The sequence below is a fragment of the Psittacula echo genome (assembly GCF_963264785.1).
Source record: "Psittacula echo genome assembly, chromosome: 12".
Classification (NCBI taxonomy): domain Eukaryota; kingdom Metazoa; phylum Chordata; class Aves; order Psittaciformes; family Psittacidae; genus Psittacula; species Psittacula echo.
The window spans coordinates 4,680,143-4,695,433 of NC_137747.1; the positions used below are offsets into that span (position 1 = coordinate 4,680,143).

Sequence of the window (15,291 nt, forward strand, 5' to 3'; positions counted from 1 at the left end):
ATAAGTAAAGAATACTGAATTTAAACTCATCAGTAGAAACAGATTTGCTGCTTCCCAGAGAAAGGCATTTGCTGTCTGCCATCCCCTGTGAGTATGCACAGAGAACACTAGATTAGATTAAAACAAATCTGCACTTACCTTTTTGTTGTGTTCAGCCTGTAGTCTGTGACAAGATGAGGGTGTGACTTTCACAGTCCTGCATGGCAGTGTGGCTACTCCTGGTAAGCCATGTCCCTTATGCAGAAACCTGAGCCTTGGGCCTTGTAAGAAGGACACAGTGTAGCTGGTGTTTTGTGAAAGGTAGGTTCTTACCAAGTTATGGGAAACCTGTAACCTCTTCTCCTCCAGCTCTGCTGAAGACTGCTATTTTAAGTTGAAAAAGACATAAATTCCACTTGGTGTCACTGCAACTTCAGTTGCTAAATGGGTCTCATAGATGCAAGGTCCAATTGCCACTCCCTTAGCTCCTACAGTCAACTAGGAATTAAATCATTTGCTATACCCACCTTTCTTCAGTAATAGCACCGGACTTTCTCTGACCTTTCCAGGATACAGTTATCAGCCTTAATGTATTGACAGCTAAAACACTGCGTCACCAAGTTCTGATTTTAAATAGAAACCTTTATTTACATTATTATTAACATCCAAACACAAAAATCAGAAGAGCAGTAATACCTTACAACCAACTCTTTATAGATCAGTCCCATGATTTTCTGTTTTGCAAAATAAAGATACAGATATTTCAAGCAATACTTATCATGTAAACTAAACTTAAATGCAATTCTCAATACTGTATGCCTTCTCCTGAGATTTTTTTAAATATTGCTCTCAGAATTCCATGTTTCATCTTGCTGTATTACTGTCATCTGGTAGTCTGCACAGAAATCCTAAAATAAAACGTGTGCTGATTGGTACAACATTCAAATAGTTTTGTCTTATGACTGAAAAATGGTCCTGATTTGCTAACTTTAAAAGCAGTATTCTAAGCCAAGATTCAAAAAATAACACTACACATGAATTCTATAAAAACATGTTTCTGTGACCAAAAGAGTAGCAGAGACATGTAGCATGACGATGCTCATGAGGCAGCACTGACCAGAGGTGGCCGTCCTTGTTAACTGTCCTCTTACTGGTGAGAAATGGTAAACAGGTTGGTTTTTAAAAACATTCAGAAGAATCTGCTGCTATAGAACCAAACCAGAATTGGTAGAGATTAAATGTCAGCAGCTTTCAAGGTCAGTTTTATTTCCTGCAGTAAGATTTTCAAGCTTGCTGTCATATTTAGGATCAGTGCTGCCAAGAAAGATGTCATTGATGCACTTTAGAAATGCCCCTCTTCCCCCCTTACTCAAGTTTAAACTAAAAATCTTTGGATTCAGCAAAAAAGTAAGTACTGGAAAGCGCCAACATTCTGACCACAGATGAGAAAATGATGGTTCTTTCTAATATCAGTCAGTCAGGTACCAGTTATACACAGATGTATAAATAGAATCACTCATTTAAAAAGAACTAGGAGGGCAGGATGTATAAATTAGTAGATAGTCTAAGAGCTCACCTGATGAAAGCAACTGGGATTTGTAGTTTCCATCAATATCATGAACAACTACAAAATATAAAGATTGTTCTACTCTGATTTGATATAGAAAGCAAGGGATTGTTGCCTTCCAGCTTCAATAGGCAGCACTTAACAAAGAGATATGTTCTACAAAATAAGAAAGATAAAAGTTGCTTAAGCTTTTAAAAGTTTTGCATTAAAAAACACATGAACTGGACTGAAGATTTCAAATAAATACTAACCCTAACCTATATACTCGGTACTAACTGCAGAGAGAAGGTTGCATAAAGTAAATCGATTGAATCTACATTCCCTTTGGAACACAACTGGTTGTATGCTAAGGATGAACTTTTGGAGCATATTTCTAGTTAAAGTTAGTTACTTTGTTAAAATGGAAGATCACTGAATATTCTGAGCAATAAACCCACCTCTTGCTTACAGGTCCAAGAAGAAGCAATCAAGAACTCAGATTAGGTTATTCTGCTCACTTGGGAGAAGTCAGTTTTCCATTACAAGAGAACAACAGAACAAAAGCACCACACATGTTAAGTGTTCCTGGGTCATCCCTTATGGAAGTTCAGAGGTTTGACTTGTTGGAACTGCCTAAAACTGAAAAAACTCCAAAGGGCTCTTCGTATCAAGGAACCAAAATAGAGGGATGAGGGGGGGAACCTATTAGCAAGTAACAGGAATGCATTTGTAACCAGACTTAAATACTGATACAAGATAAACCTGCTTAGAAAATACATTCATTATGATTGAACAATCCAGTGAGGTGCAGACATTTGGTTAAATAAAGCACAGCTTAATATCTGTATAGGTGTCTGGATGTCATGTAACAACAGGTATGTGCAACAGACAAACTTGTTTTGAAGAACATTTAGATTTCATTAAAATTGACCAAAGAAACCACAATCCAGATTCATCAACTGAAAAGGCAACATACTCTAGAAAGACATGACTGCCATGACAAGTCAGAACACCTCACAATGCAGAGCCTTTTTTGTCAATTTGCCTTATGTAAAAAGAAATGCAACAAAGTGCTCACAGGTGGAGAAAGCGTTTTAACAACTGGTCTTTTATAAAAAGCTATGTGTTAAAGATGTAAAAATAAATGAAGTGTTGAAGACCAAAGAGGAGAAAGCTGTGGGCCAAAGTCACCCAGCTGCAAAGTCATTAAATTTAATTAAAACCAAAGAAAATTCTATTTGGACCTCAACTACACTGAGTTTACAGAAATCAATGTTGTTAAATATTTAGCTTCACAAACTCTGCAAAAATGAGTTAGTGACCTACAAAAGTCATATATATAATACATTATCTTAAAGATCATATTTACAAAATTTATTCACAAAAAGGCTGCAAAACTCTGATTCAGACTGCAGTGCCTTGCCTTGAGTTTTCTGAAGTTGTTTTCAAAAGATGAAGGATTATTGCTCTAATTTCCCTACACAGAAAACATTACATTATGCAGTCTTTTCAAATCATTCTTACGAGATTGTGTTTGAGAAGGAACATGAGTACACCTTACCTTCATATTAAGTCCTTATCAAAGATATTGCATTAATCCATTATATAGTCTTTCATAAAGTGCACTCAGCTGCACATCAATATGTAAATATTAGTCACAATTGTGTTTAAATAATTTAAATTTATTACCCTCTCTTTTTACCCCATGGCTGCAACGGACAGGATTTTGGACTAGTATGTGCCAATTCATGCTGCACCAATACCTTGCTTGGGAAATCCTGACTTGGGGTAAGAGATTAAAAGCAGCATTTATATTCAGGAATTAATATCAAAGAGTCAAGGCTAGGAACTACATTCTCTGTCAGATACTGTTACTAGAGAAATCAGAAACTTCTTACCACTGTGACTTCTCCAGGCACTTCTGTCGGCCTGTAGTTGGTGAAAGAGCTGTGGGTAGCCACAATGGCTAGATAAGGTAACCAGGACTCTACCCATCGTATCTACTAACCCGCCACTGCCTAATTCACAGTTCTAGAGGCAGAGCGCCAAAAATACTTATGACCTTCTTTTGTACACCACGATATGCAGTAATAAGAGAGACTGCTTCTATTAAAAAGCATTTTTTGAAGGGTTGTTTTTTTTGCATTGGGTTCTTTTGTCCCTTGAACTAACTTGTGACATCATGGTGATAAACAGGAAAACCCACTTGTTTCCATAAGGCCAGGGTTAGTTGCCATGAAGAATGCGTAGCTTTGCTTTATAATACTACTGCATCATTAATACAGCACATTCTTGTGTGAAGAGATGGTTCTAGGTGTCAGCAGTATTTCTGTTAAAGAAAAGGAGAAATAATCACCAGAAAATAAAAAACACCTTTGCTGAAAAAAACTGGTCAACATAGTGCAGTTTGAAGAGGAAAGTGCTGACAGACAATTTCTAAGCAGAAGAACAGCATTTTAGTGCTCCACTTTGGAGATAAATCCATAGAGGAAAAAATGCCATCCCAAAACCTCCTAAATGTGTTGTTTGTGTACCTTCACAGTGTGACACACAGGGTTGGAAAAATCTGGTATGTCACCTTATTTTTTCCCTCTTTATCAAAGGTATTTGTTAGATCAAAATCCTCCAATACGTTCCTGATCCCCCAGAAGTCCTCAGATTATTTTGGGCGCTTCCTTACACAAAATTTCACGAGGTATGTTCTACTTAAATAAATTTAGCTTATCTCAGTTTTACGTTGCTCATCCCTTGACATTTTCTGGAAAGATTACAGCAGAAGTATATTCATCATTTCAGTCTTCCCTGCAGTGACTGTTACTAGCTCATTTTTCCCCTCTAATAAGGGGCCTAAATTTTCCATGGTTTCTTCCTATGCACACACAAGCTTTTCTAAAGAATTTTAAGGGTAAGTCTCAGGGGCAGTTTCTGCCAAGAGGAGAACACTGTACTACCACGATTCTTGGTCCGACTTATGAAAGCTGTTCTACAGAGTCTTCTACATCTGCTGAAGATGCTTTTCATAATCTCCATGTTTTGCTTTCTGGGGTTTCTCAAGGCTCCAGAAGTATTTAAACATGCTTTGTGTGGTATAATCCCTGATCCTACCTCTGATCCTTCAAAGTCAGCATCTAATCACAGCATACAGCTTGGGCTACCAATGGATTTGATTTGGATATCAAAAATGAGGTATCTCAAGACATACAAATGGTAGGTCCACAGATGTAGGTACAAAAAGTATAACTGAGAACAGGACTGTGCCAGAGGAATAGCTTGAAGCAAATAGTTCTCAATGGGAAGAGAGTCAACAGATCCCTTCAACCACGTTTCCATACAGCTTACCTGGTCTGGACCCATAGGCATCCCTGACATTGGCATGGTATTAATATTCATCTGTCCCATATGGCCGCTACTGCCATTCATGTGCATCATGCCATATGCTGCTGGATTGGCCTGATGGCTGAACTGCTGCTGGGGGAAAGAACTGCAGCACAAAAGGATAAATAAAGTTACCTTCAAGAACCTTACACATTGGGATATTGCCTTCCCTGCACCCATTGTCAATGCCTGAAAGACAAAACTATTTCTACATTTGTTTCTGCCTAATACCTGTTGAATGTAGAAACAGAAATTTCCCCTCCCAAAAGGAACTCTGAATTTTCAGGAACACACAGAAGTGTTTGTGCATTTCCTGCTGTAATGACTTTGGAGGCTTCTGTTAGGCTGCACCATCCATTGTAATACTACTGAGAACTTTTGTATTACCCTAGGTTATTTTTTTCATTATTCAAAGACTGAATCCGGCTACAGTTACAAAGACTGCAGAGGTCCAACATCAATAAATGGACATACACGAGACATTTAATTTCCTAAACCAGAGCAGGCTCAAGGGCAACACAGAAACTAGAGATACAATTATTTTTCTCCTCTTCTGAATCCTTTTCCTACTACAAGCTACTTAACATAGCTTCTATTTTGAACACAACCAAATACAGTTTTTGAGCTACAGGTTATAAATGTACACTTCACCTGCTCCTGGCCATGCTTCCCGATGGCCAGCCCTTCATCTCAGGGGACTGGTACATTGTTGCTGTCTGAGGATGCTGCATCATGGGATTCTGAGAGGGTCCCATTCTTGATGAAATCATTGGGTTGGGAGGGCTTGATACTCTGGTAAATGCAGGATCAGGCTGCTGGCTCATCCCTTTAAAAAGGAAGGACAGACAAGACACTTCAATTTTCATAGAATCATAGAATAGTCAGGGTTAGAAAGGACCTTAAGATCATCCAGTTCCAACCGCCCTGCCATGGGCAGGGATACCTCACACTAAACCCTGCCACCCAAGGCCTCATCCAACCTGGCCTTGAACACCGCCAGGGATGGAGCATTCACAACTTCCCTGGGCAACCCATTCCAGTGCCTCACCACCCTCTCAGTAAAGAACTTCCTCCTTATACCCAATCTAAACTTCCCCTGTTTAAGTTTCAACCTGTTACCCCTTGTCCTGTCACTACAGTCCCTCATGAATAGTCCCTCCCCAGCATCCTTATAGGCCCCCTTCAGATACTGGAAGGCTGCTATGAGGTCTCCACACAGCCTTCTCCAGGCTGAACAGTACATCTAGTACTTTTAGGCTTTTTTCTTGCAATGATGCGAAAGCAAAAAGGAAGTATTTTGTAAGAGTATTTTCCATATTTCAGAATTATTGGTATTTAGGTAGTTTGGATGAAGAAAGGGAAAAGAAAACTAAACAGACAAAAAAAATCCACAGTATTACTAGTACCATAATTAGGTGGATAGGGGAATTGCTGTGGAGGAACTTGAGGCATTGGTGGGCCTGTCAAAGCACTGTCCATGCTTCCTGAGGCAGTCACATTTGGTGGTGGACTAAAGGCCTGAGGCTGCTGTTGCTGCTGCATCATCATTGCCATCCTCTGTTGTCTAAAATGATGACTTATTAGCTCCCTGTTACGCTGAGCCACCATTTGAGCATTCAGAAAACCTTGCTGCTATCCCGCAAAAGAAAAGAAAAATCATATTAGAAAACACTTTTACAAATGAAATTGTGTCAGTGTCAATCAAACCACCTACACACTTCCTAACTCTGAGTCCCAGCAGATCCATTACCAGAACAGAAAGATAAGAAAACCCACAGCCAGTACAAAAAAAATAATCAGAATATCAGACAAAGGCTTTCATTAAGTTGCCGTTAGTGCTAATCAAATGACAAAGTACATTAGCTATCACATCCTACATGGAAAAGACTATTGGCACACTTTATTGGCAGCTTGTCCTCATGAACGAAGCCCTCTGAAATCTCAGTGAGAGAGGTACAAACCCAACTCTTTTAATCGTACAGGGCAACAAACAAAACAAAACAAAAAAGGAATGCTGCGGAACAGTGAAAGAAGGTGCAAGTTCTAAACAGACATGTACAAGACATGTCTATTTAAAATTCACTGTTTCAGATGGTTGGTGTACTTACTTACCTGTGACCCCACCTGTGGTTGCATAACTGGTCTCATCACTGAGGTACCACCACTGACTGGGTTTTCCATTTTCATTTCAAGCGCTTGACGGGTCTGATTCATAAACTTGGAAAAAGACATTTTTGCACTATTAGCTTCAAAATACCAGTATCTGAACAAAGTAATGACAATTCCCCCAAAACAGAGTCTTCACAGACCTCTTGAATCCAGCAAGTGTAATGGTTAATTTTTGCCTTGCTTGATGTACCTGAAGTACCAAGCTATTTGGTTAAGCAGCTCAAACACACACAAAAAGAAAATCCTTCCAAACAGCACAGCAGTAACCGGCTTTATTTCTGTCTTCCCTTGAGATTAGTGCTCTTTAAGCACTAATATATATAGCAGGTTACCTAGTTGTTCCAAATCACATTTCAGGCAGAAGGGTATAGCCACCAGCTTTGCTTGAAATAATAAAGTTCAGTTTCTTTCCCTCACACTCACAAAACCCCAAAGCCATACAGATTGAATTCCTGTCAAAGAAAACCAGGAGAGAACACGGAATTTCCTAAGGATCAAACATTGCCATTCTATGTCACACAGCATTCTCTCAGTTTTCCAAGTTTTATTTGTACATTATATTGGATATCAGGACTGCATCTTCACATGGGGAAGTCAATGCATGCAGCAATTTTTTAAGCAATACTTTAACCCAGTGTTAAGATCTGTTCAGCTGTATCTACTCTCTCACCTTTCATCCTAAGAAAATACCCTAAAATAACAGCAAACTGACACATAGAAAGCAAATCCGATTTCAATCAGCCCAAATGACTGGTTAGAAAACATACTGAAAAAGAAGTAACATTTGATTAACAGGAGAAATGCAGCTGCCCGCTTAATGGTATCAGTCAGATTCAGAAAAAACACTAAATCTGAATGTGGAGATGAAGAGATCATTCAGGGCTGTGTCATACAAGAGAACTGTGGTAAGTAGCAGTAGTAATGTGTGCTGCAGGCACCAGTCCCCTCTGTAGCTAAGGAGACTGATGAAGGAGGAACAACTGTCCTAATAAAAGTTCTTTCACTCCTACAGCCATTAGGCGCTCGGTGTGAAAGGCACTGTCAAAATGAAAGATCCATCCTTTCAATCACCTGCTGTAATGTCAATTTTCCTACTTGTGAAGCAACACAATTCAGTGTGCACCTGATTCCATTCCGAAACAAGAAGAAAGTGTAAATGCAGGAGCAAGACGTTACCTGCTGCCCCTGAAGCCTCTGCTGGAGCTGCATGCGGAGCTGCTTTGGGGTATTGGTTCGAGGTCTCATCACGTTTGCTCTAGGATGCATACTTTGGAGTGGAAAATTGCTCTGCTGGCTCATCTGATTCATCACTGAATTAAAGGATGGCTGTTGTCCCTGAATGTTACTAAAACCTCCTGGCATTGCTGCCCCTTGCCCTTGATAGGGCTGACCATACAACGAAGGCTTCTGGTCAATCATAACTGAAGATTCCTGACCTTGAAATGAATCTTGTTTGGGTTCCAAAGCTTGTCCCTTCAACAGATACAAAAGTGTTTTCACTAGCAGTATATTTTTTAAAGTAGGAATTCCTAACGAAACAATAAAGGTAACACAGCATACAACCACCAATAGTTTCTTGGGTAGAACACAGCATGGACAGACAACTATTGGTTTTGTCTTCAGACAAGCGAAAAATTATTAATAATAATAAATTCTTTAAAACTCAGTTCTGTTGCACACTGCTTACACAGGCATATTCAAGCCATTCCACACTTTCAGACTGCTATTTGCACAAATGACAGTGTGATTTTGTGGTTTTCAGCAACTTCCAAATTACTCACAGAATTTCTTTTCCTTATCTGCTAGCCATGCAAATTCAAGGACTGGAGGAGATAGAAGTCTCCTACTCCCTAACACATCACTGCCAGTCAAACATCTCAAAACCCAAGCTCAGCTGACAACAGCTTACTAACGAAACCCAACACAATTCTCTGCTTATAGAATTATAATAATTTGCACCCAAAAAAACCACCCTATACACAAGGCATATTACAATAAACTAAAATGTCATTTTATCTTTTTGTAATGCACAAGAAAGATAATCAATACTGAGCTTGTCCAATGAAAATCGTTACTCAGTGTAGATGCTTCCAAAGCCAGATTTAGGTAAATCAAGACAAAGAAGTGAGGAGACAGAGGAAATGAGGAGGCCTTCTTCATTTTCTTTTCAAGTAACAAAATAATACGGGATTTGGAAAATAAATGGCCAAAATCGCTGTTTACTTACTTGGTTTACGAGATCAGGAATTCCTAAAGCTCTGTCAATTTCTTCCAGCCCTGTGACATCTGTGTTACTCAGCAAGGTGTGCAGCTGATCCAGAAGTGCCCTTTCATCATTCTGGCCTTCCATATTTGGTGCTGGACATAAGAGGTCATCCAAAGAGTTTCTAACCAATTGTCTAGAAATATAAAAACATTCCAGCCATTATGGACTATAAAGGCAAACACATAGTTTTTATACAATAATTGCCCTAGAGATGATTAAGTACTGTAACCACCCAGAAGATGGAAGTAAGATTCAAAACATAAGTCCCTAATTCAGGTCCTAAAAAGTCCAGTCAACAGTCATGTACCCTTAAGCACACACAGATTATGCTTTCTCTTGGCTTCTGCATGTGCCACGAAGACACAATAACAGATCTTCCCACTTCTTTTCTCCGTGCCTCCCTACATAAGGACTGACTCACTTTGTTAGCAAAGCCTTTTGTGGAGCTGGCTTAAGAGATACCCAGTGTCACAGGGATTTTTTACAGAAGTATGTAACGACAGGACAAGGGGGAATGGTTTTAAACTGACAGAGGGGAGATTTAGAGTAGATATTAGGAAGAAATTCTTTACTGTGAGGTTGGTGAGACTCTGGCACAAGTTGAAACTGTGCTTCAGACTCAGAGAAACTGTGGCTTCCCCATTGTTGTGGTTTAAGCCCAGCTAGTAACTCAGAACCATGCAGCTGCTCATTCACACCCCCCCTCCCCTTTTTTCCTCCCTGCTCCTGAAGGGATATGAAGAAGAATTGAAAGAACGTAACTCTTACAGGTTGAGATAAACACAGTCCAGTAACTAAGGTATAACACAAAACCACTGCTGCTACCACCCATAATAATAATGATAAGGGAAATAACAAGGGGAGAGAACATAAAACTAAAAGGCGAAAAGGAAAGCAAACACAAGTGATGCACAATGCAATTGCTCACCACCCTCTGACACCCAGCCCGACATGAGCAGCAATCTCAGCCTTCCGGGTAACTGCTCCCAATTCATATACTGGGCATGATGTACTGTGGTATGGAATACCCCTTTAGCTAGTTTAGGTCAAGTGTTCTGTCTCTGTTTCCTCCCGGCTTCCCACACCCCTCCTCACTGGCAGAGCATGAGACTGAAAAGTCCTTGATCAGAGTAAGCATTACTTAGCAACAACTAAAATCATCGGTGTTATCAGTGTTTTTCTCAGACTAAAGTCGAAAACACAGCACTGCACCAGCTACTAAGGAAAAAAACGACTGCTACTGCTGAACCCAGGACACCCATCCCTGGCAGTGTTCAAGGCCACATTGGATGGGGCTTTGAGCAACCTGGTCTAGTGGAAGATGTCCGTGCCCATGGCAGGCAGTTGGAACTGGATGAGCTTTAAGATCCCTTCCAACCAAAAACACTCTGTGATTCTATGATTCACAGCAGCAGCAGAAATGGAAGCAGATTCTGACTCTAACCTGTTATCTCCACTGTGCATTCTTGCTGTGATTTTAAGCCCAGCTGGTAACTCAGAACCACACAGCCACTTGCTCACTCCCCCCCACCCCTTCTTCTTCCCCCTGCTCCCAGAGGGATGGGGAGGAGAATCAAAAGAACGTAACTCCCATGGGTTGAGATAAACACAGTCCAGTAACTAAGGTATTACACAAACCCACTACTGCTACCACCAATAATAATAATGATAAGGGAAATAACAAGGGGAGAGAATATAACTGCTCACCACCCGCTGACCAATATGCAGCCTGACCCAAGCAGTGATCTAGCCCTTCCGGGTAACTGCCCCCAGTTTATATACTGGGTATGACATGCTGTGGTATGGAATACCCCTTAGGCTAGTTTAGGTCAGGTGTCCTGTCTCTGCTTCCTCCCAGCTTCCCCTCCTCCCTGGCAGAGCATGAGACTCAGAAAGTCCTGGTCAGAGTAAACATTACTTAGCAACAACTAAAAACATTGGTGTTTATCAGCATTGTTCCCAGGCTCAAAGTCAAAAACACAGCGCTGCACCAGCTACTAAGAAAAATGACTGCTACTGCTGAACCCAGGACAATGCTACGTTATTTTCTTTTTTCTAGGTCTTAAATTCTGACAAACAGTGAACAGTTGTATTTAAACTTATCTTAAACCCCTCCCCAATTCTACCTGTTTTGTGAACCCCGCGACGCTTGCTCCATGGAAATCATGTTGTCAGGCCATGCTCCTGGCTGGTTAGGTGGTCCTGGCTGTCCATATGGATTCCCCCCCATGCCAATGTTCATCTCATTTGGCCCTGTGAGATAAAACATGTGTGGGTTTTAGAAGCAAAAGGTGTCATCTTGCTCTCCCAGTGTTCACATAAAGCACTGTGATGGATGATCACACAAACTGTCAGGCGGCTTCACAAGCTTCCCTTCAGCATGTTTTCAAGTGTATACACACTAAACTCACACTCAAGATAATTTCAGGAGTTTATCGATCACAGATTTAAATATGACAGTGTGGATCTAAAGCTGCTACCCTGCTAGCGCAGAATCCTTCAGCCCTTAAATAGGAACTTGATAGATACAGCAACTTTACATCCAAAGAAAATGAGGTTTCTGGCCAATGAAATCTGGGCACTAGCAAACACACACTGTCATAGTGACAACAACATTTGGCATTTTTAATTCCAGAATAGAGAACACTGAAATAATCACAAGGTACATAACAATTGGCTCTTCAGTAGTATGATCTTCCTGCTACCTAGACAAACAGCACTACTCAGGAGAGCTTGTCATCCTATTATTTCCCAATATTTGGAGAAATCTCCAGCAATAACAGTTTCTAGGAAGTGAAGTTGAGGGATTCTGACTCAGTCAGGACTGCATAAATTTCTTCCTGATTTAGCCTTGTATCCACCTGTCATATTGAAATAGTAAGTCTGTCTAAGAGAACTGGTACCAGCCCTGTTAGCCTTCTGTGATCAGAACAGAAAAAAGGAATGCCGCCCTCTATTTTGGCCTTTTTGGGGCATGCTGGCATTGGCACGACAGACAGGACAACTTCAGCCCCAAGCTAGCCTGCTGTTATAATGATAAAACAGGAAAAAAAACATACTGTAAGACTCTTCATATTTTAGACATGCAGCTTATCTACTCCTATTAAACATGAATATTTAAAAGAGAATCTGCATTTCAGTGTGGGTTTGTATCAAATATGGATACTCCATGTGAGAAGAATTTTGAAATACTTAAAGCTTTAAAACCCTGATTACCATGAAGTCAACATCAGAAAAACATCTATATCAAACACAATAAATTAATCAGGATGGTAGTATCTTCAAATATAATCACAAATGGCATGAATCATCTGTGTATGAAACACACAGATATCACCAGAAGAAAACAAAAAGAACACCAAAAAGTCATTACATATCCCAGTCTGGGAACAAGAACAGTCTTTACCTCAAAGGCCTTTGCTGAAAAGCTACTGTTTGCTCAAAACCAAACAGATTTGATGATGAATGCTTACTACAAAACGAATGAGTCTGTGCTAAGCAGGACAGTACATGAGGAACTTACGCATGTGAATCATTTGCTGCTGCAGCATTGGTCTTGTGCCAGGCACACTGTTGGAGCGAACAGGCAGCCCTGGCATAGAGGCACCCATCGTGGGTCTGGGAAGGGCCGTGCTGAACTCAGGTCCTGCTCTCAACATCGAAGCAGAATTTGTAGGGTCCAATCTGTTCACCTTCGAGTTTGGCAAACCCCAGTCTCCTGACTGATGCTGATTCATCACTACATTCCTGTTGGGAGCACTTACTGTAATGAAGAACAGAAAATACAATAATTTTCAACTACAATACATTACATGCTTTGGATTTCATCTGTTTTAAGGGGGGTTGGGTTTGTTTTACCAACAAGGACACCTGTCAACAACAGAGCAATTCACTGAACTCCTACAAAAGAATCTCAAGCTTACTCTGCCAAGTTCTAAAGCATCAAACAATTGTATTAATCTATTTTAAAATATTAATGACTGCCATTATGACCCTTTCTTGCCTTCTATATATCCAAAATGTATGTTACATATAAAACTCAAAATAGCATAAAATAATTTAACTACTAACTGAACGTAAAGTACTGGTAATAATACACATATAGTGGACAGCTAGGGATAATAATTTAAAAGTATTTATAATACTTATGGTAAAAGTATTATTCTTTAAGGTTTCTTTTGACCAAAATTTGTATTATAATCCTGCAGCCTTTTTTACATAAAAGCTTCTTCCTTTACAACGACACAAGCAACATTTGTACATGAGCAACAAACCCATATTTGCTCCAAAATTTTCCTGGTTTTCCATCATTCTTGGACTTCCACCCATCAAATTTTGCTTTTGTAACATGGAGAATGCATTGATGTTCCTCGCTGGAACGCTGGAGCCCACAGGACTGTCTAAAGACATGGCTCTGCTGAAAGGTGGGCGGGTGGTCTGCATAGCCTGGGGACTCCTCATACCTGTTTAAAGTAGCAAAAAAATTCATGCAACTATGTTTTGAATATAAAGTACCATTAATAACTTAAATAAGTCTGATCCATTTATGGGCACAGGTATTTGATCTTAAAAAAAGCCAGGAAGAGCTTCTGTATTTGATGTTCTTACTATACAAATCATACTTCAAGTACATAGTTAGGACCTTTTACAGGAAAAGCCAAATGCAGTTCCCTTTGGCCCTAAACATAAACAGGTGCATTTTAAATTAAGTTCTGTAATGAAGCATGTTTTTAACAATTTGAAACACACTACTACTACAGACTCCTTGAGAAAGAGACAGAGAGAAATGTAACTATAGATACCAGTGGGCTGCCCAGCCTTGGGATAACAGAAGAGACAGAGACAGAAACAAGTCAAACGCTTCTGTCTGGAACAGGCTGAATCCAGACACAACATGTCCCTGAGCGGTGGGCTAATTAACCCAGAAATCACTGGGCTTCACAGCCAAAAGCCTCAGTGGCTTTATGTGTTTGTGTACCTGTTTTCACATTTTTCATTATCCACGTTTTACCTCCTTAGGTTACCTCAGCAATCTACTGCCCTATTCAATCAAGAGATGACCAACATCATAAAAGGAAGTAACAACTGCAACGACACTGCTCTGTTGGCAAGGTTATCATTCCCTCCTACTCCACTTCCTCTGCATGAATGCAAGGGCATTCCTCTCGATGTTGAGGAATACTCATTAGAATTTACAGGCCACAAGTGTTTTCTCACAGCGTAAGTGGGCAATCAAAAACTCAAAAAAAGGTTATCCTAATGTCTTTGAGAAATCTATGTCAGGCAAACTCAGAAGAAACCATAAAACAAGGAACTGAACTTAATGCTATTCATTGTGTCTATAGTAGATGAGTGCTGCAAGACATTAGGACAATAGTGTACATTATTACACTAAATGTAATGTGTATATATATGTATATGTACACTATGTTTCATGGCCTATGAAACATAGTTAGCCTTTTTGCACGCTATTTGTCCTTGAAGATCAAGAAAGTACTCCTTCAAGATCTGAGGATGCATTATGTTTACATCAGGCAAGAAGACAATTCTAAATTTAAACCCAAAGTGATATTAGATTAATTTCCTTACCCAATGAGGCATTTCCTTGAAATAAGGCTTGCTTTGTTCCAAGGTTAGTTCCATTTGCAGACATGGCATTATTGTAAAACTCTGAACTAGTCAGATCACCTAGAATTGCATCCAAATTATCCAAGTCTCCATTCATCTGAAAAGATGCAGTAAAATACCAAGGTTATTTACCATCATGCGGCTATCCTTCAGCTCTTATTTAGCTCCTCACTAATCTTAAAAGATAACTGGGAGACGAGTGTTTCAGTTCAATGACAGTACCTTGAGCTGTCTCGCCATTTCCAGAGAACTTCAGATACCATTTAGCTACATTTTTAAGATTATTTTGCTTGGCTGATTTTGAGAATTAGGAGAAACTGGAGGTACA

General features: G+C 39.8%; 1 protein-coding gene across 6 annotated transcripts in view; it reads right to left on the bottom strand.

Annotated features, from left to right (window-relative positions):
• Positions 1 to 606: 606 nt before the first annotated feature.
• NCOA3 (nuclear receptor coactivator 3) overlaps positions 607 to 15,291 on the bottom strand; it is an 83,642-nt gene continuing 68,957 nt past the window's right edge. For 2 of the 6 annotated variants that reach the window (XM_080628217.1, XM_080628218.1), the window contains 11 exons: positions 14,925 to 15,060; positions 13,610 to 13,798; positions 12,859 to 13,098; positions 11,462 to 11,588; positions 9,297 to 9,468; positions 8,246 to 8,542; positions 7,013 to 7,117; positions 6,307 to 6,532; positions 5,552 to 5,726; positions 4,865 to 5,006; positions 607 to 3,854 (listed from right to left, as the gene is read on the bottom strand). In XM_080628217.1, coding sequence (XP_080484343.1) covers positions 3,843 to 3,854; positions 4,865 to 5,006; positions 5,552 to 5,726; positions 6,307 to 6,532; positions 7,013 to 7,117; positions 8,246 to 8,542; positions 9,297 to 9,468; positions 11,462 to 11,588; positions 12,859 to 13,098; positions 13,610 to 13,798; positions 14,925 to 15,060 — 1,821 coding nt within the window. In that variant the 3' untranslated portion in view covers positions 607 to 3,842. The remainder of the gene's footprint in view (positions 3,855 to 4,864; positions 5,007 to 5,551; positions 5,727 to 6,306; positions 6,533 to 7,012; positions 7,118 to 8,245; positions 8,543 to 9,296; positions 9,469 to 11,461; positions 11,589 to 12,858; positions 13,099 to 13,609; positions 13,799 to 14,924; positions 15,061 to 15,291) is intronic. The other 4 variants (XR_013957899.1, XM_080628219.1, XM_080628221.1 and 1 more) reach the window with 4 other exon arrangements.